The 20,012-nt window shown below is 43.2% G+C and overlaps 4 protein-coding genes across 7 annotated transcripts; 3 read left to right on the forward strand and 1 right to left on the reverse strand.

Moving 5' to 3' along the window:
• Positions 1-2,522: 2,522 nt before the first annotated feature.
• LOC148719379 (uncharacterized) lies at positions 2,523-4,654 on the forward strand. 3 transcript variants are annotated; one of them, XM_088741529.1, is made up of 2 exons: positions 2,523-4,208; positions 4,302-4,654. In XM_088741529.1, the coding sequence occupies exon 1, from the start codon at positions 2,536-2,538 to the stop codon at positions 3,310-3,312; it is 777 nt and encodes a 258-aa protein (XP_088597655.1). In that variant the 5' UTR covers positions 2,523-2,535; the 3' UTR covers positions 3,313-4,208; positions 4,302-4,654. The 3 variants fall into 3 exon arrangements, with proteins under 3 accessions (XP_088597655.1, XP_088597654.1, XP_088597656.1); XM_088741528.1 differs by having other exon boundaries at positions 2,523-4,125; positions 4,209-4,654; XM_088741530.1 differs by having other exon boundaries at positions 2,523-4,125.
• Positions 4,655-4,703: 49 nt separating this feature from the next.
• On the forward strand, positions 4,704-7,399 carry LOC148719380 (ATP-dependent DNA helicase Q1-like). Its single transcript, XM_088741525.1, has 2 exons — positions 4,704-5,367; positions 6,043-7,399. Exons 1-2 carry the CDS (start codon positions 4,808-4,810, stop codon positions 7,172-7,174), a joined length of 1,692 nt encoding a protein of 563 aa, XP_088597651.1. The 5' UTR covers positions 4,704-4,807; the 3' UTR covers positions 7,175-7,399.
• LOC148719381 (uncharacterized) lies at positions 7,216-19,994 on the reverse strand. Its single transcript, XM_088741531.1, has 3 exons — positions 19,041-19,994; positions 11,195-11,597; positions 7,216-10,483 (listed from the first exon to the last, which is right to left on the reverse strand). Exons 1-3 carry the CDS (start codon positions 19,871-19,873, stop codon positions 8,660-8,662), a joined length of 3,060 nt encoding a protein of 1,019 aa, XP_088597657.1. The 5' UTR covers positions 19,874-19,994; the 3' UTR covers positions 7,216-8,659.
• Positions 11,581-19,025, forward strand: LOC148719382 (uncharacterized). Of its 2 annotated transcripts, none has more exons than XR_015994116.1 (2): positions 11,581-18,790; positions 18,887-19,025. XR_015994116.1 is itself a non-coding variant. In XM_088741522.1 (2 exons), the coding sequence occupies exon 2, from the start codon at positions 12,214-12,216 to the stop codon at positions 18,385-18,387; it is 6,174 nt and encodes a 2,057-aa protein (XP_088597648.1). In that variant the 5' UTR covers positions 11,581-11,892; positions 11,989-12,213; the 3' UTR covers positions 18,388-19,025. The 2 variants fall into 2 exon arrangements, 1 of the variants encoding a protein (XP_088597648.1); XM_088741522.1 differs by having other exon boundaries at positions 11,581-11,892; positions 11,989-19,025.
• Positions 19,995-20,012: the final 18 nt, after the last annotated feature.

Genomic DNA, 20,012 nt, shown 5'->3' on the forward strand with positions numbered 1-20,012 from the left:
GCACGGGTCTCAAATCGCAAAATAATTCAGCAGGGAACTACTCCTCACTGACAAAGCAAATTTTGCTATGCTCCATTCTTCTAGACTTTGATTGAGTGCGTGCGTACTCATGTACGTGCGTAAGTGCGTGCATTGGTGCTTAGATGAGGTCCGTGCGTATGTGCGTGCGTACATGCATGTGTACGTGTGTAAGTGCGTAAAAACGTAGGTGCGTGTGTGCGTACATGCGTAAGTGCGTGCGTGCCGATTTGCGATTTTGCTTACTAGTGGCCGATTTGCGATTTGCAATTGTTTGTTTCGTATGTGCGTACATGCTTGTGTGCATAAGTACGTGTGTGTATTCCTTCGATTTTGGTCACTTATGGCCGATTTGCGATTTTTTTCAATAGTGACTGATCTGCGATTTCAAACATATGTTGCAGATTTGTGATTTTGGTCATGAATGGTTGATTTTGGATTTTGGACCTTAGTGGCCGATGTTCGATTTTAGACACTGCGGCTGGTTCGCGAGTTGGACGCTAGTATCTGATTTGTGATTTTGGACAGTGGTGATTAATTTTTGATTTTGGACACTAGTGGGCGACCTGCGATTTCATTGTTTTTTTTGGCCTTTTTTTTTTCACTTACATATTTTTTTGACTCGCGCAATGGACTTAGCCGAAAAGGAGAGACTGGTTGTGGTCTACCATTCTCTAGTTGGGTATCATTTCCTTTATTCACGCGGCCTTAACTTAGTGTGTGATTCAGATGTCAAATTGTAAAGAAATGTTAGATATTAGTCCCTTCTTGGGCTCAGAGGGTCACTAAACATTTCTGGGTTAGAAAATTGTTAATCTGGAGGGGATAATTGTGATTTTAAACTACAAATAACCATCCATTTGCAGAATACTCTCTTTTAAAGAAGTTACTTTATGGCGTCACGATTCCTTAGGAAGTAACTTGCTAAGTAAGATAAAGTTCTCTCCCTGGAACAAAACGTTAAGGTTACCTTACCTTGACCAGCTATAGCTATCATTATTTGAAAAGCGCTTTTGAAGAACAGCTTTAAAAAATCAAGTAATAACCCTTAGATTAAAAAATCAAGAGATCTGATTGGCAATATTCTCCCCTTCAGCTATTAGTATCATCAGCATACATATTTTCCATACTGTTCTCTTAACATGTTCTTAGGTACTCACAAGGAGAATTTGTTTAACAATCAAAGCTTCTTGGGTTGACGATTACTTTCTTTATTCTCGTGATGTTATGTAATTGTATAATTGTATGGAGAATTTAGATGCTGCTCTATGCTGCCTTTTTACAGGGTATACATGGGAATACATTTGATAATAAAAATTAACGGTAAAAAACTACGACGTTTCGAAGTCTGCATGACCTCATTATCAAGTAAAATGTTAAAACTGATGTAAAATTGTAGCTCAGAGATTATATACAAATAAAATGTGATAACTTCATTAGAATAATGAGCGTTCATTGTTATTGGTGTTTAGCATGTCAGATCGTGCAGTATATGTTTAAATAAATACTTTTGCACGTATTGAGTCAGACTGCGTGTTTAGCTTTGGTTTTTGTTCGCGAATGAATAGCATTTCGTGAATTAGGCAGTCCATTTTTCCGCGGCATTTCTTGAGAACGGAAAACATTTCCTCTAGGCTAGTGGACGCTACACTGTGGGCTTCTTTCAGATGCTTGCCAATGACAGAGGCTTTATGTTCTTCTATGCGTTGATGAAGATGGCGTGTGGTATAACCGATATAATCCGCATCGCACGAATCACATTTAAAAGTGTAAACAACGCATTGGTGGTTTATCAAAGCGGGCTTCTCTTCTTGTATCTTGAGCTTTCCCTCGATCTTACGACTCGTGAAAACTGGTTGTAGGTCAGTTCCGATTTTCCGGCCAAGATCTTTCAGCTGATGTCTTACTGTGTCGGCCGATTTTTGGTCTTTAAATGGTAAAGTTATTCTGACAGGTTTTTGTGTAGCCGCGTCAAGTTCAGTTGGGGTTTCGTGACGGCTTTGGATCGTAGAACTCGTGTACCAGGCGATAGCTGAGTTGATGAGTTTCACTGGGTACTTAAGCTTAGTAAACATCCGCTTGAGATGCTGGCATTCCTTCGTAAAAGATTCTTTCGTTGATGACAGGCGGTAAGCTCGGTTCAGCATTGTATTCAGCAGAGATCTTTTGTAACGCTGATCGACATGGCTCTGGTAATGTAAGAGCAGTCCTGTATCAGTTGGTTTATGATATACGCTTGTTGTCAGGTGGCAGCCGTTTTTCTCAATCATCATACCGAGGAATGGAAGCTTGTTGTTTTCAGCAATTTCCATTGTGAACTGTATGGCAGGATGGCATTCGTTCAATGTTGAAAGGAAGGCTGTTGCGGCTTGAATATTTGGCATCGTGGCTAATGTGTCGTCGACGTACCTTTTGTAGAAACTTGGTAACTTGTTGTTGCGATCCAGTTGTTCTTCAATGGAGCACAGGAAAACGTTTGCCATAAGGGGTCCCAGGGGCAAGCTTCCATTCCTCGGTATGATGATTGAGAAAAACGGCTGCCACCTGACAACAAGCGTATATCATAAACCAACTGATACAGGACTGCTCTTACATTACCAGAGCCATGTCGATCAGCGTTACAAAAGATCTCTGCTGAATACAATGCTGAACCGAGCTTACCGCCTGTCATCAACGAAAGAATCTTTTACGAAGGAATGCCAGCATCTCAAGCGGATGTTTACTAAGCTTAAGTACCCAGTGAAACTCATCAACTCAGCTATCGCCTGGTACACGAGTTCTACGATCCAAAGCCGTCACGAAACCCCAACTGAACTTGACGCGGCTACACAAAAACCTGTCAGAATAACTTTACCATTTAAAGACCAAAAATCGGCCGACACAGTAAGACATCAGCTGAAAGATCTTGGCCGGAAAATCGGAACTGACCTACAACCAGTTTTCACGAGTCGTAAGATCGAGGGAAAGCTCAAGATACAAGAAGAGAAGCCCGCTTTAATTAACCACCAATGCGTTGTTTACACTTTCAAATGTGATTCGTGCGATGCGGATTATATCGGTTATACCACACGCCATCTTCATCAACGCATAGAAGAACATAAAGCCTCTGTCATTGGCAAGCATCTGAAAGAAGCCCACAGTGTAGCGTCCACTAGCCTAGAGGAAATGTTTTCCGTTCTCAAGAAATGCCGCGGAAAAATGGACTGCCTAATTCACGAAATGCTATTCATTCGCGAACAAAAACCAAAGCTAAACACGCAGTCTGACTCAATACGTGCAAAAGTATTTATTTAAACATATACTGCACGATCTGACATGCTAAACACCAATAACAATGAACGCTCATTATTCTAATGAAGTTATCACATTTTATTTGTATATAATCTCTGAGCTACAATTTTACATCAGTTTTAACATTTTACTTGATAATGAGGTCATGCAGACTTCGAAACGTCGTAGTTTTTTACCGTTAATTTTTATTATCAAATGTATTTCTAAACATTCTCTGATTATACATGGGAACACAGGGTATAATGGGTATACAGGGTATAATGGGTATACATGGGTATACTTGGTATACATAGGTATACTGGGTATACATGGATATACAGGGTACACAGGGTATACATGGGTACACAGGGTATACCTGTGTATACAGGGAAAACAGAGTATACATGGGTATAGTGGGTTTACATTGGTATACTGGGTATACCTGGATATACAGGGTATACAGGGTATGCATGGGTACACAGGGTATATATGGGTACTCAGGGTATATATGGGTATACAGGGTATACCTGGGTACACAGGGTATATATGGGTACACAGGGTATATATGGGTATACAGAGTATACCTGTGTATACAGGGTATACAGAGTATCCATGGGTATGGTGGGTTAACATGGGTACACAGGGTATATATGGGTACACAAGGTATATATGGGTATACAGGGTATACCTGTGTATACGCACAGGGTATACAGAGTATATATGGGTATAGTTGGTTAACATGGGTACACGGGGTATATATGGGTACACAGGGTATACGTGGGTATACAGAGTATATATGGGTACACAGGGTATACATGGGTATACAGGGTATACAGGGTATACAAGGTATACTGGGTACACAGGGTATACATGGGTACACAGGGTATATATGGGTACACAGGGTATACAGAGTATACAAGGTATACTGGGTATACAGGGTGTACATGGGTATACAGGGTATACATGGGTATACAGGGTATCTATGGGTACTCAGGGTATACAGAGTATACAAGGTATACTGGGTATACAGGGTATACATGGGTATACAGGGTATACATGGGTATACAAGGTATACAGGGTAGACATGGGTATACACAGGGTATACATGGGAAACATAACATATCAGGGAGTCTATATGGAGACTGCCATGAATTACGTGCCCCAATTTCGCTAAATTTTAGACCTAGAACGCTTGAGCCCGCGTTGTTGACCGCATACCCTTTAACGTAGCATTTCATTATCAGCCCTGTCGATAACAGCCACTAGCGTTGACACATCTCCATCCTCATCACCCCAGTTTGCTAAGTGGGGAATGCATAGTTACCTGTAGCTAAACTCAGGGAGTAGGAGGAGTGTTGTGCATTGCGTTACAACCTCGTTCCCAGGGTCTTTTCCCTTTGTTGGTGGGTGGAGCTGGGGGTGGGGCGGGAAAAGGCCCTGGGATCGGCCGGTCACATGATCTCAAAACACCCAAAAATCTTGGGTGTACTGAATTCATATATTAACAGAAATATTCAAGATGGTGGTCCCGCCGAGTGCAGAAGAGTTTTTGTCAGTCCTTCGCCGAGTCGGATTTTCTTTGAATATAGGTAATTTTCCATCATTGAATTTAAAACCTCTTCAAATGAAGTGTTTTGAATATGTGCTGAAAGGCCAGGATGTTATCGGAGTCCTACCTACTGGATTTGGCAAGTCGATTCTTTTTCACCTTCTACCGAATTTCTTTCCTGTCAAGACAACCAAGAACATAGTTATTGTAGTATGCCCTTTGAATTCCATCATTGAAGACCAGTTGAAAGTTTTAAAAGCTCGGAGGATAACCGCTGATGTGTTACAGGTACCTGTAAACGCGAAAGAAACGGCCGAGAACTTGTTCGGAAATGAACAAGAAACAAGCGAGCATGTGGCCGTGATCACAACAAAGTTTCCTCAGGATGTAGTGAACGGCAACACTTCGATCGTATTCGCCCATCCAGAGACTCTATTAAGAAAGGAAGGGCGAGAATTGATGGGAAGCAAAGTCTTTCAAGACAATGTTGTGGCCTGTGTTGTTGATGAAGCACACTGCGTTGAATTATGGTAAGTGCCTAAATTTATTAATTTCTTGTTTGTTCATTTCATATTTGTTTCAGAGAGTAAATTATCTATATAAGCTTATGTCTCGGAAAACTAATTAAAGCACGGTTGCAGCACTGACTTGTATTTACGGTGAAATTCTGCTGTATTCTCTATTTATAGAGTATGATAGATTTTTCTCTAGGAACTAATTTATCTATGATTCCTGTGACGTTTACACCGCTCACTGATCTATATTTATTTGCCAGTACAAGGAAACAAGATTAATTGTCTATGGTTTTATTCTGGCATGCAGTTTTCCAAATTCTTGATGCATTGCTTTGTGATTTAGAAGTGGAATGTTCACCTTTGTCTCCATGCCCCTACAACTGAACTATTCTTAGTTGAACAATTACAAAGAAGGTGCCAACAGGGAAGAACCTAAGCTCTATATTAAGTTGACCCCCAAACCTAAAATAACCTGTAAATAAGGAGATAAAGCCATTTGCTAAAAGATAAATTCAAGATAAAATAAATATACCAGTATACACAGTATACTTTTTAGTTATTAATAGACATCCATCCATATGAGGGAGCTATTATGAAATACAAAAGATACTTCTACAGAAACATGTTAACTCAAAAGAAAACGTTATAGATATAGATATATATATTACAGGGTTTACTTTTCTTTTTCAGGGGTGAAGAATTTAGAAAGGACTTCAAAGATCTTTCGGTGTTGAAGGCCTTTTTTCCTAATGTACCCACAATGGCTCTAACAGCAACAGCACCACCTCATTTATTGAGGGGCTTGAAGCGAAGTCTGTGGTTAAAAGATGAGTGCAAAATTGTTGCACAAAACCCCAACCGGGTAAACATATATCTGAATAAGAAATTGCGATGGAGTAACCACCATGGGGATGAAAGTTATGATCAAATCCTTGGGCCAACTGCCAATCAACTAGCAATTCAAAGAGAAAACTATCCCATGACAATTGTCTACTTAAAATTGAAATATTGTGGATATGCTTATGGATTATTTGAAAGAATATTGGGAGACAAGCAGTATGTTGGAGAAACTTCAGAACCCACTGCAAGACTGTTTGCTCAATTTCATGCCCCCCAAACAAGTCGCATGAAGAAAGATATTTTGTCAGAAATAAAGAAAGAAAATTCGAGGGTGAGGGTGCTCTTTGCAACATCAGCACTTGGCATGGGGGTTCATGCTCCTTATGTGCTGAACATTATTCACATAACACCACCAAGTAGCCTTGAAGCATACATGCAAGAAATTGGTCGGGCCGGTCGCACAGGACTTTCATCGTGTGCTACACTCTACTACAATAATTCTGATATTGGAAATAATATGAAACATGTAGAAGAATCAATGAAAACTTACTGCAAATCACAAGACACCTGTCAGAGGAAACTTCTTCTAGATTACTTTGGATTCTCTTGTGTTCAGCAAGATAACTGTTGCTGTATATGTGATGGAAAGTTCAAAATAACTGAGGAGGATGTACCTCATGTTGTTAAAAGCAAGGTGAGATTACTGCCCAACAATAACAGTGTTATCCTTGAAAGATTAATCAGGGGTGCAATTTCTACCCAAGAGTCCCAAGCAGCATCAGAGAGTTCCATGCTATTTGACATTTCTGTAGATAACAATCTGGTTACAAAAGTTATGGAGGGAGTGGAGTATATTGAATCAGAAACAGACCTATTGAAGACCTTTGGTATCTGGGATGAAATCTGTTCCTCTCAGATCTTTTCGCTAATATGCAAGCACACTACTCTGTGTAGAACTGTAATGAACTCTGATGATGATTAGAACATCAGTACTTATTATAAAGACTGCAAACTACTACAAGGTATCTTGATTCAAACCAAAATCAATATTGATATTGATTATATCTGTTGTTTCTACAATACCGATCAGTTTGTTTACCTTTGTTTCCTTTTTGCTATGTCTGAGCACAATAATGTGGTGAGAAAGTCAACTTAAATTGTAAATACTGTGGGCAACTCTAAATAGATCTTGATTCACACACCAAAAGTCACTTTTGATATTAATTATCTCTGTTGCTACCATGGTACTGATCAGATTGTTTACCTTTTAAAGTTTGTTAGTACACAAACTTCACAAGGATCTGTGAACCCCATATTACATGTACTAATGTTGGAAATCTGCTGAGATTTTGTAGTAGGTCATTGGAAATAAGCACACACACTGTCCTTACCAACCAGCCATCAATGACAATTGGATGAGTCTGCTGATAAGTACCCCACATATTTTCCTTATAAACAGGACCTTGTCACATTGTAAAAGCGAAAATAATTTCTTATTTACCAAGATAAATTTCTTATTTACTAAGATAAGATTTCTTATTTACCACGATACTTGCAGATTTTGCTAAATGTTTACCATATTGAACTCATAAGCTACAAGTAAACAAGGTACAATTCACACAATTAATAGGACATATTAATGGATTAAATCTGCTGTTATGTTGGTCCTAGAGAAAGGAAAACACCCTAGTTTTATTTGTTCTAAGTTGACTGCAATAAATTTTTCAGTTTCCCAAAATAATTGATTATATATCAAGCATGATCAACTGCCACATCACTTTAAGTCTTATCAGTTTTTGATTATGATCCATGAATAGCACAACACTACACAGTACTAGTAGTGTTATTGCTATTATTTCAGGTTATTGGCTATCCTCATAAAAGCCATAACATCTCAGCTGAAATTTAATGGCTCACATGTCTTTAATAAAAATTCAGGATCCCAGAGATGTTAAGTAAGGCATTACTACTTGTATTTTGCTAAATTCAGAGATTCAGCTGTTTTAACTAAAAGTCAGTGTCTTACGGTATATATATTTCATTCAACGATATAATTATAGAACTAGCTTGGTGAGCAGGCAAGATGGCACTTTCTAACCCACTTGTGATTAACTGCTGTGTCCTGCATGAAACTTCCTTAAAAGCCATGTAATAAATCCAAAATTGACCTAGCCTGTTCTTTCAAGATGGCTGGATACTGGAAATCTGTTTATGGAGCTTTACTCCATCTCAGTCCATAAACATGCAAAAAAAAGACAAAAAAAGAAAGTGGCTAATACCCAGCCATCACGACCTTGCACTTGGTCAGTAACCCATAAATATCGATCTCAGCAGAAATTCAGTGGCTCACTAGTCTTAACTGAAAGATAAGGGTCTAAGAGAGGTCAGTTACGTCATTACTACTTGTATTGTGCAGAATTTGGCGATTCAATAGTCAGTGAATAACTACAATCATCCTCAGTAGTATCTAGGTTGATAATTCTCCCATGTGTTTGGCCAGCCACTGATGATAGTCAACAATGTTCAAATACCTTAAGGGAGACCTTTTAATGTCAGGGAAGCTGTCATGACTTCTTCCAGGCACATGATTAAAAGGATTCAAATGCAATAGGTCATTCACCATTTCTTTCTCATCATTAAGTGAGTTGCACATTGTATGTTGCACAGATGTCTTATGGATGCCCACAGATGAGTCAAACTGCTCTACAATCTGATGGATGCCAGTAGTTGCTTTACAGACCTTGCTAATTGAGTTTAGACTCTTGTTTGGTCCCTGCCTTTGGACAATGTGTTTACTGCATCTATTTGAAATTTCTTGGGCCAAATCATCTTCAATATTCTTTCCGGCACCACCCCTCCAGTTAACAAAAAATCCCCATTTGAACTGTTCAGATAAGCGTGGGGTTAGCAGGCACTCAATCTGAGCTATACTCACAAACATTTCAATAGCATATTTGCTGTAAGCCCCCATAGACTTGAAAACTGACAGCAAAAGTTTTTGGTTGATGAGATTTCTGTTGCCATCTCCCTCCCCTGCAGTGTCCTTCATCTGCATGACAAGAGTAGCCAGGAAAATACAACAAAGGGCATAATTTCTTATATAATCATCTTCATCGTCACAGTCATTGACATCTACTTTCTGTAATAGGAACTTGTCAGTGAACTTTCCAAAAGCATCATCAAAGTACTTCTTCTTGTTTTCTGAGCTCTTATGTGCAATGTTTTCTGGGAATTTATGTGCTGAGGGAGTGTCCTCTAGGTCTGACATCCCAAAAAAGTTCAGGGCAGCTGTTATGATGTAAGCTTTCCCCACGCTGAGGAACAACTCTTCACTTCCTTCATAGGAGTCAAGAACTTTGGATGGGGTAGCATTCCTCCTATTGTACTTCTCTCTGAAGTACTTTAAGGTGCCAACTTGATTCACAGACTCAGCTTTGTGAAGAAACGAGTAAGAATACTGCAGAAGGGATGCTTTTGTATGCCACATTACTGGTTTAAAAGGTGAGCAATGTTCAAAACGATCAGCTGCTGTGTGAGAACCAGATAGCAGATCTTTGGCACCTGCAAATCTGACCCGAGTGAGCTGATCACCTGCAAATGTAATCTTCATCTCCCTCATTGCATCATCATGGGTGTCTGGTTGGTGCGCATTTGTCTGTCCAGATGCTGCAGGCCCGTCGGGAATCAGTGGATTGTCAGTGTGTGGCAGTTCATCTAGCAACCCTGCTTGAACATAGATTTCAGCAATCCACTTTTCATAAGTTCTTAATATGTGAACACAATCATCATACTTTGCTTCATTTGCATTGATGATTGGCAAACTTACTATGGTAGACTTCTGTGACATTTGCTGGCTGTACTCATGAGGAATGTGATCTGGTATAACAGATTTCAAAAACTTAAATTTGGGAAAAAACTCAAGAACAATTCTACCAAAAATAATTGTGGCACATTCTGCATAACGTTTCCATTCAGGAACATTCAAGGAAAAATTATATCGAGGGAAATCTTTGATGTTTCCTTTAGGGTTGTCATTAGGCAAGTGATTGAAGTTAATTCGGTTCTCAATCAAGTTACTGGCAAATAAGTGTAGATCCTCATTCTGAATTTCCTTTCTCATGTGCCCTTTCAAAATTTTCAGGTCCCAGTTGTCACCAGTGCCTCGGAACACACTACCTCTCTTTACTTGCTGAACCACTTTGTCTGAAAAATGACCCCCTAAGAGCTTCAGCAGGGTGTCCCTTCTCCCAGATGATAGGCACACACCAAGTTTGTTCAGTCGTTCTTGAAGCTAGGGATTACAAGGGAATCAGAAATTAACAGCAAATTAACTACACATGCACATGCAGTAACCTCCTGTTTCACAACTTTATAATATAAGCCAAGAAATTTCGGAGTTTTGATTGGTTGATAATGGCCCTATTTTCGCGTAATAGTGGTAAAACAGAATAAAAATGGATGGTATAACAAGGTTACCATGACAACCTTTTACTTTGCCTTTTCCTTTTGGCCTGTGTTTGTTTTTTCAACCGTAACGAAATAAAGGACTCGTGTGCGTTTCCGAAAATTTCTCGGCTTCTGTTATAAAGAAATAATAGCATGACTTGTAGTGGTATTTGGCAATAATACCGGCTCGTAATATTTCAAAATTATCCAAATACCACTCACCGCTTCGCGGCTCGTGGTATTTCGGTCAATTTTGAAATATTAATCGCGGTATTATTGCCAAATACCACTACAAGTCATGCAATTACCTATACTTATCCTATCACTCACAATATATTTCTGAATGGATCTTTCAATTAGAATCACAATCACAACCTAACACAAAACTACCTCACAAGGATCAAATTTCTGCAGAGCTTTATATAATTAAGAGGATAAAATGCAGATTGTATTCAATGCATGATTGCACTGGTGAATAATAAATACTACAGTGCGACTAAAGCAGTTGATTAAGGATAACAATCCAATGTTATATATATCTTTAGCTAAGAATTACCTTTTTGGTACATCCACCTTCATTGATGAGAACTGTATTCACACGTTTCACCAGGTTGAGTTCGTGCCATCTCTCGTTCATGAGGATCGAGTACAGAAAACTGTACTTTACTTGAAGCTCACGCTTTGTGTCTGAGACGGACTTCTCTTTGCCAGACACTGCGTTCATAATCTCGACAAGATAAGGGTGGTTCGTCTTCAATTCGACCCAAATTTTATTGAAATCGAAACTGTTCATGCTCTCAAATTCATTTCCATATAAAACGGAACCTTGCGAACGTTTGCACAGCTTTGCACACGACGTTTTCAACTCCTCACTGCTGGTCTTTTTTAACTCGTCCACAACACTTGGACAGTAATCTTTCAAGATAGCCGTTGTCACGTTTACGGATACGAACTCTAATCTTTTTTACTTATGTAACTCTTCCGTTTTTAACACAAAGACACTAAGAAACTTTCAATGACTTTCTATTTAATTTGTTAGCGCGCTTTGTTTGATTTCTGTTCCGTGACTAGCGAATATCCGCTCAAAGCTAGCTACATAAAGCTCTGTTCATTTCTATTTCCCGTACGTCAAAGTGTAAGAACTAAATTCGCCTTCTATAAGCAAGTAGCTCAGTTGCGAGGAGTCACTGTAGCGAAAGCATTTCGGAGCCGAACGAAGTTTAGGAGTTCTCTACCCCGGAGTCAAGATCCGATGTAAGTTATGCTTGTAATATTCCTCATTTTTATCATTTCTAGTTTCGAAGTCTTTCGGTTTTCCTTATCTCGAACCTTCATGTATCCGTTCTATAGTTTTTACCGCCTGTGCTGTACAAAGACTGCCAGCTTAAGTGAATAAAGAGTTCGATGCTGCTGCTTGTCTAAAGTTCAACACTGTGGTTATACTGGCGAACTCCGGTGCACAACACCACGTGTCTGCGGCATCGGGAACGCGACAGTAAAAAATCGGATCTTGAATTACAGAGAAGATTGAGGTAAGCCGTACCTTGTAGATTTTAAGGAAGGAGCCTATAAATCATGAATAGAAACGGAGAAGGATTAGTCAGCGAAGGAGCGCATGGAGAACACGAACCAGAAAGGAGGTCACGAAAGCCGTCACGAAAGGCTTTACAAAACGCAGTAGAGACAAAGCGTTATGAGGTTAAGACTTTACAGAAAAAGCTCCTTAACAAAATACAGGCCGTCGAGGGCCTTGATGACAGCCGCAACGTAGAAAGTGTTTTGCGTGATCTCGCCACGACATCAGAAGGATTAAACGTAGTAGTACAGGAGCTGCTTAGTTTATACGCGCAGGACGTAAACCATGACTTTGGAGATGACGTCCTCCTCACTAATGAAACCCTAACGCTTCAACGCGCTTACGCCTTAATGGAACGATTAAACAATAGAAAATCCGACAAAGTGCTAGAGATCGGTTCTGGCGTAAGTCATTGTTCGTCACGCAAAACCAAATCCGCCAAGTCCCTGTCCTCCGCATCTTCAGCAAGTACCGCGAGAATCAAAGCGATCGCAGAAGCCGCCGCGGCACGCGAAAGCGCAGAATTCGAACGAAAGATCGCAGAAAAGGAACTTCAACGCCGAAAGCGCGAGGCAGAGTTAGAACGCACTCGCGAACAGGAAAGGGCACAGCACGAAAAGGATTTAGCTGTTCTCGCGGCGAACAAAAGGGTCGCAATGGCAGACGCGAAGGTCAAAGCTATCGAACAGGCGATGACAGATGTCGAAATAGGAGAAAACCGTGAATTGCCCGGTGTGCCAAGGGTGAACTTCGAAGAGCGCATTCTTGATTGGGTCCACACGATTCCCAGCCCAGAAACCTTACTCGCCCAAAAAGGGCCACTTGTTCCATCACAAAGCGAGCCAATTCAAAACGCTGCCTCCCCACAGTTTCCTGGCACGTCAGTGCCAAACTTACTTCAGCCGCAGATCGATGACAGTTCACAGCACGTACCCGTCATCGCCTCGACTCCGATAAGAGACGTTAGCGGAAGTCAATTAATTGAGACTCTAACGTCAGTAAATCAACAAATAGTCGCCGGTTTAGCTAGACAAAACTTTCCCAAATGTCAACCAGACATTTTCAACGGAGATGCCACGCTTTTCCATCCATGGAAGGCCGCATTTAAAACCATGATCAAAGACGCCGACGTTTCTCCCGTGCAGGAAATAAATTATTTACGAAGCTTCACTAGCGGGGAACCGCAGCGGTTGGTCGATAATTTTAGAAGACGACAAACCGATCCAGTCACGCTACTCCAGAGTTTGTGGAAGGAGTTAGAAATTCGCTTCGGTAGCGCGGCTATAATCACTAACGCCTTACTGGAGCGCATGCAAAAGGGGGCTATGTTTAACGAAAATGACAACGCAAGATTGCGGCATTTCGCGGACCTTTGCACTGACGTGGAAAGTCAAATGTTGTGTCTTCCTGGCCTCGCGTGCCTCAACTACCCAAACGCGATACAACCGATAGCAGAGAAACTCCCGCCCTCGCTCCGCGGAAAGTGGGAAAAGGAGATTGCGAAGCACGCGGACAATAATGCAGGCGCCTACCCCAGCTTTAAGAGATTCGCAAAGGTCGTCCAAATGCAAGCCAGATTGAAGAACAACCCCAACATTTTGGCAGGAAACAAGCCTACCAACCCCCCTCCCAGTCGCCCTGCGCCCAATGCACGTGGAGCGAGCCGGAAAGCGCTTAAGACGAACGCACACCCGGCACTAAGGAAACCAGAAACACGATCGAGAGAGAGCACGAGGAGAAAGCGGTGCCCATTCCACGACCGCGAGGGCCACGACTTAACCGAATGCAAGGCCTTTGCTGAGAAAACCTTAGATGAAAAGGTAGAGTGGATAAAGGGAGCTAAGCTATGCTTTCGCTGCCTATCTGAGGGTCACCAGGCCAGCAGGTGCGAGGAAAACGTTAGCTGCGACGTGTGTGGAGACGAAAGGCACATCGCTCTGTTCCACAGAGTAAAAGAGACTCAGGCGAGGACCCGTAGTGATAAAGAAAGAGAGGACACTAACGAGGCGAACGTGAACAATAGATGCACAGCGGTTTGCGACTCGAGTGGAGGCCGATCCTGCAGCAAAATCCTATTGGTCGATGTCTACGACAGAGAACAGCCGGAACGCACTCGGCGCGTGTACGCTATCGTTGATGAGCAAAGCAACAGTTCTCTCATTAGCAGCGAACTTGCAGACGAGCTGGGAGCGGTCGGACCTCCGGAGAAGTACTATCTGTCCACTTGCAGTACAGAAAGGGAACAGAAATATGGCCGTCGGATAACTGGGGTGGCAGCGCGATCAATGAACGGAGTCGAGTCGATGCTACCAACGTTAATCGAGTGTGACAGCATCCCACAAGACAAGCGCGAAATCCCAACACGAGAGATGGCGAGGAGATTTCCCCACCTACAAGAAATCGCCGACGAGATTCCACCATTTGATAGTACAGCCGGCATTCATCTCCTTATTGGAAGAGACTCGCCCGAGCTTCTCAAGGTCAGAGAGTTTAGAAATGGACCCAAAGGTGCTCCCTGGGCTCAACGACTTACTCTTGGCTGGACGATAACAGGCCAGATGTGCTTCAACTTCATAGACGGCCCGGCCCACGTGCTCGTAAATCGCACTAGTCTCCACATAACCAACGCAGATGAAGTAGAGTTAACAAAGATAGGTGGTTACGAGCTGGTACCCTGCCCTAACAGGTTTTCAGTGATAGGGAGCCTAACACAGATGAGTGTAGAAGACAACGTCTTTACTGCCACTAGGTACGACAATCAAGTCGCCCCGTCTCGGGAAGACCGAAAGTTCCTAGAAATCATGGAAAGAGAAGTCTGCAAAAATAGCAAGGGAAATTTGGAGATGCCACTCCCCTTTCGTCAAGAGGAAGTACAAATGCCGAACAATCGAATTCAAGCAGTCAATCGTTTAAACGGCCTATTGCGCACCCTTAAAAGAAAACCGCAGATGCAGTCCGACTACTTCAACTTCCTGGAGAAAGTTATCGAGAAAGGCCATGCGTCAGTGATACCAGAGGAAGAGTTGAAATCTGAACCTACGCCCGGTAAAGTTTGGTACCTACCCCACTTTGGCGTCTACCATCCAAAAAAGCCAACACAGATCAGAGTTGTGTTCGACTCGTCTGCGGAGTATAAAGGAGTTTCGCTGAACAAGACCCTACTACCCGGCCCCGACCTAATGAATAGTCTTGTCGGCGTCTTAATGCGCTTCAGGAAAGAGAATACAGCCATTATGTGTGATATCGAGCAAATGTTTCACTCCTTCCATGTCACCCCAAAACATAGAGATTTCCTACGCTTCCTCTGGTTCGAAGACAACGATATCTCCAAACGAGTTATGGAGTACCGTATGAACGTCCATCTCTTCGGTAACGGCCCAAGTCCTGCAGTAGCGACCTTCGGCTTGAGAAAAACCGCGGCTGATGGCGAGGAGGAATTTGGAGAGGAAGCAAAGAAGTTTGTGTGCAGAAATTTCTATGTAGACGATGGCTTAGCTTCGACACCAACACCACGACAAGCCATTATCCTAGTGACCAATACACAGGCCATGCTAGCGAAGTCTAACCTACGACTTCACAAGGTCGTCTCTAATTCCGTAGAGGTCATGGAAGCCTTCCCACTAGAAGATAGGGGAAAAGACATCCGCGACCTTGATTTGCGTCAAGATTGTCTCCCCACGCAGCGTTCGCTCGGAGTTTACTGGGACCTAACAAAAGATGCCTTCACCTTCAAAGTATGCTTACCCAGAAAGCCCTTCACCCGCAGAGGGGTCCTCTCAGTCGTGAATGCGGTATACGATCCACTTGGCTTGGCCGTCCCGGTACTCCTGGAAGGTAAACTCCTACTCCAACAACTAGTCAGCATGGGGAGAAGGAAGAATAACAATGCAACCCTAGGATGGGACGACCCACTCCCAGACAGTCTCCTACAAAAGTGGCAGCGATGGCGAGACTCCCTCGCCGAATTAGAAAGGGTCACAGTGCCCCGATGTTACCACCCAGCAGATTTTGGTAGAGTCGCTCAGGCAGAACTACACGCATTCTCCGACGCTAGTAAAGATGCCATAGGAGCCTGCGTTTACTTACGCTTAGTCAACGATGGCGGAGAGGTAGCCACGTCCCTTGTGTTTGGCCAATCAAAGGTTGCCCCCCTACAGACTACAAGCATCCCACGTCTGGAGCTCTGCGGAGCCGTGCTAGCCACACAAGCTGTCGCTAGAATATTGAAAGAAATAGACATCCAAATAGATGACATTAAGTTCTACACCGACTCGAAGGCAACTCTTGGCTACATCCAAAACGAGAGCCGAAGGTTCTATGTCTACGTCGCCAACCGAGTAGAAATTATCCGTACGGTCTCCTCCCCCGATCAGTGGAGGTACATTGAGACAAGTGACAATCCCGCGGACCTAGCCACGCGTTGCCTCAATGTGAGTAGTCTGGCCGACTCAGCCTGGCTGAAGGGACCGAGATTTCTCAGAAACCCAGACGCGGTACAGCCTCAACGAGAGAATATTCAACTAGCCGAAGACGATCCCGAAGTTCGAAGAGAAGTGATAGCCCACGCATCATGCATATATAAATGCAGAGGCCTCGGAGCGGAGAGATTTTCACGTTTCTCCAACCTCCACTCCCTAAAACGCGCGATTGCACGCCTCATTGTCAAAGTTAAAGAGTTCAGGCGTCAAAAGAATGAACAAAGGCCACCGAAAGCCAGACAAACCTTCAGGAGTCCTACAGCAAACGAGCTAAATCAGGCAATGGACGCGATAATCCGGGCAGCACAGAAGGAAGCCTTTGGCGCAGAGTTAACGAACAAAGATCTCACGGAACAGAAAGAAGGGGGAAGATATCAAAACACAGTAAGGAAGAGAGCCCTGAAGGGCTCCCAGTTTTACGCGCTTGACCCGTTTATCGACGCCAATGGAATTGTTCGGGTGGGAGGACGACTTAGGAGAGCGGAAATGGAGTATGGAGAGAAGCACCCTGCAATCTTACCAAAAGACCACCACGTGTCCGTCCTGGTAATTCGACATTACCATAAAGAGGTCCATCACCAGGGTCGACAGATTACGAGTGTCAAAATTCGCCAAGCCGGCTATTGGCTGATTGGAGGTCATCGCATGGTAGCGAAGGAGTTAGCTTCTTGTGTGCCCTGCAAGAAGCTGAGAGGCCCCCACGTAATCCAGAAAATGGCTGACCTGCCCCAAGATAGAACCGAGGTAGGCCCACCATTCACAAACGTCGGCTTCGACGTCTTTGGTCCCTGGACCATATCCACAAGGAAGACGAGAGGTGGTGCTGCACACTCAAAGCGTTGGGGTCTTGTCTTCACGTGCTTGAGTAGCAGAGCCATTCATATAGAAGTACTAGAGTCAATGGATGCCAGTTCGTTCATTTGTGCACTGAGGCGCTTCTTCGCCATACGCGGCCCAACAGCCGTATTGAGGTGCGACAGAGGGACAAACTTCGTTGGGGGACACACCGAGTTAGCCGAAGCCCTTAAAGAAATGGACGAAACAAAGATCGAGAGATTCGTGACACAACACGGTTGTGAGTGGAAGTTTAACCCACCACACGCATCCCACTTTGGAGGCGTATGGGAAAGACAGATCGGGACCATCCGCCGTGTTCTGGATGCCATGCTAGCCGACCTCGGACCAAGACAGCTGACGCACGAAATCTTGAGCACTTTCGTGGCGGAAGTCACCGCTATTGTAAATGCACGACCCATTGCAGCTTTGCCTTCAGACATCAACGACCCGCAGCCCCTGTCACCAGCCATGCTGCTTACAATGAAAACGCGACCACCAGGACCACCACCGGGCAACTTCCTGCCCCCAGACCTGTACGCGAACCGGCGTTGGAGGAGGGTCCAGTACCTAGCAGATCAGTTCTGGTTACGGTGGCGCCGAGAGTACCTCCAGAACCTCCAGCCAAGAAGAAAGTGGTACGACGCCCGCAGAGACCTGGCCCCAGGTGACGTCGTCCTTATGAAGGAAGACAGCCAGAATCGCAGTGACTGGCCTATGGGTCGAGTTACGGAGGCCATCAGGAGCGCAGATGGCAAAGTAAGAAAAGTGTCACTTAGGATTGTGAGAGAGGGTAGAGGAAAAGTGTTCCTACGCCCCATCAAAGAGCTCATCCTGCTGGTTCCAGTAGAGGCCCAGTGACAGACCCTTCGACCACGGCAGAGAATTAAAGGACAAACAATTAGTAGAGCAAGGATCATAGACGATCCTTGGGCGAGGAGTGTCACGTTTACGGATACGAACTCTAATCTTTTTTACTTATGTAACTCTTCCGTTTTTAACACAAAGACACTAAGAAACTTTCAATGACTTTCTATTTAATTTGTTAGCGCGCTTTGTTTGATTTCTGTTCCGTGACTAGCGAATATCCGCTCAAAGCTAGCTACATAAAGCTCTGTTCATTTCTATTTCCCGTACGTCAAAGTGTAAGAACTAAATTCGCCTTCTATAAGCAAGTAGCTCAGTTGCGAGGAGTCACTGTAGCGAAAGCATTTCGGAGCCGAACGAAGTTTAGGAGTTCTCTACCCCGGAGTCAAGATCCGATGTAAGTTATGCTTGTAATATTCCTCATTTTTATCATTTCTAGTTTCGAAGTCTTTCGGTTTTCCTTATCTCGAACCTTCATGTATCCGTTCTATAGTTTTTACCGCCTGTGCTGTACAAAGACTGCCAGCTTAAGTGAATAAAGAGTTCGATGCTGCTGCTTGTCTAAAGTTCAACACTGTGGTTATACTGGCGAACTCCGGTGCACAACACCACGTGTCTGCGGCATCGGGAACGCGACAGCCGTCAACACAGTTGCATCCCTGTTACTGACAGCTTGTAGAATCATTTTCTGCTGTCTTTCAGTCAATAACGATTGAGCTTCTAATGAGGTGCAATCATTATCTCCTATTGATTTAGGCCTTAGAACAGATGGCCGAGTTAAAAAAAATGGCTGCCCTTCAGACCTTGGTGTTGTTAGCCTCGACGACTGATCCACCGAAGTGGCTGCACAATCATGTCCTGTAGACGTGGCAATAACACTAGCATCTTGGGGAGTTGAGAAAGACGGCTGTTTTGCAAAAATTGATGTTGTTCGCTTCGCCTGATCAATAGAAGTTATTTTGAAGCTATCTCCTGATGATATAGGCGTTAAAACAGTCGCAACTTGGGGAGTTGAGAAGGAAAGCTGCTTTGCAGATTTTTTTGGTGTGATTCGCTTCGACAGCTCATCTGCTGAGGTGACGCATGAGCTTTCGCATGGCAAATTCTTTGATACACGTTTCGACGGCTGAAGCGAAGAAGGTGAAAGTTGTACACATCTCTTTACAGCATATTCAGAACTTTGATCGGACGACATATTGTCCATGGATTGAGCTCTCTGAATAAACTGTTCCATCTTGTTTACGAATGTAACGCAACTCCGACATGCGATCTTTGATCTCGTATCGTCCTCAAAAATAGTTATACCACAGGTTTTATGGACTTTTGCACACAGATCTTTTGATGAACCAGCTTTGCTAAATATTCGAAGCATATGACGACTCTCGCGAGAATCACCGCAGAGTCTGCAAACCGGATTTCTAGAAGAAATCTTTGTTGGTGTAGGCATACTTTCCGCCATTATGACTTCGGAATAATGCATAAATTATATTTTATGACCAAGGTTCACATAAATTATTTAAATCAATCAACCAATCAAAATGTTGATCTGACCGGCCGATGCCAGGGCCTTTTCCCGCCCCACCCCCAGCTCCACCCACCAACAAAGGGAAAAGACCCTG

This window comes from Stylophora pistillata, chromosome 12, assembly GCF_964205215.1.
Source record: "Stylophora pistillata chromosome 12, jaStyPist1.2, whole genome shotgun sequence".
Classification (NCBI taxonomy): Eukaryota; Metazoa; Cnidaria; class Anthozoa; order Scleractinia; family Pocilloporidae; genus Stylophora; species Stylophora pistillata.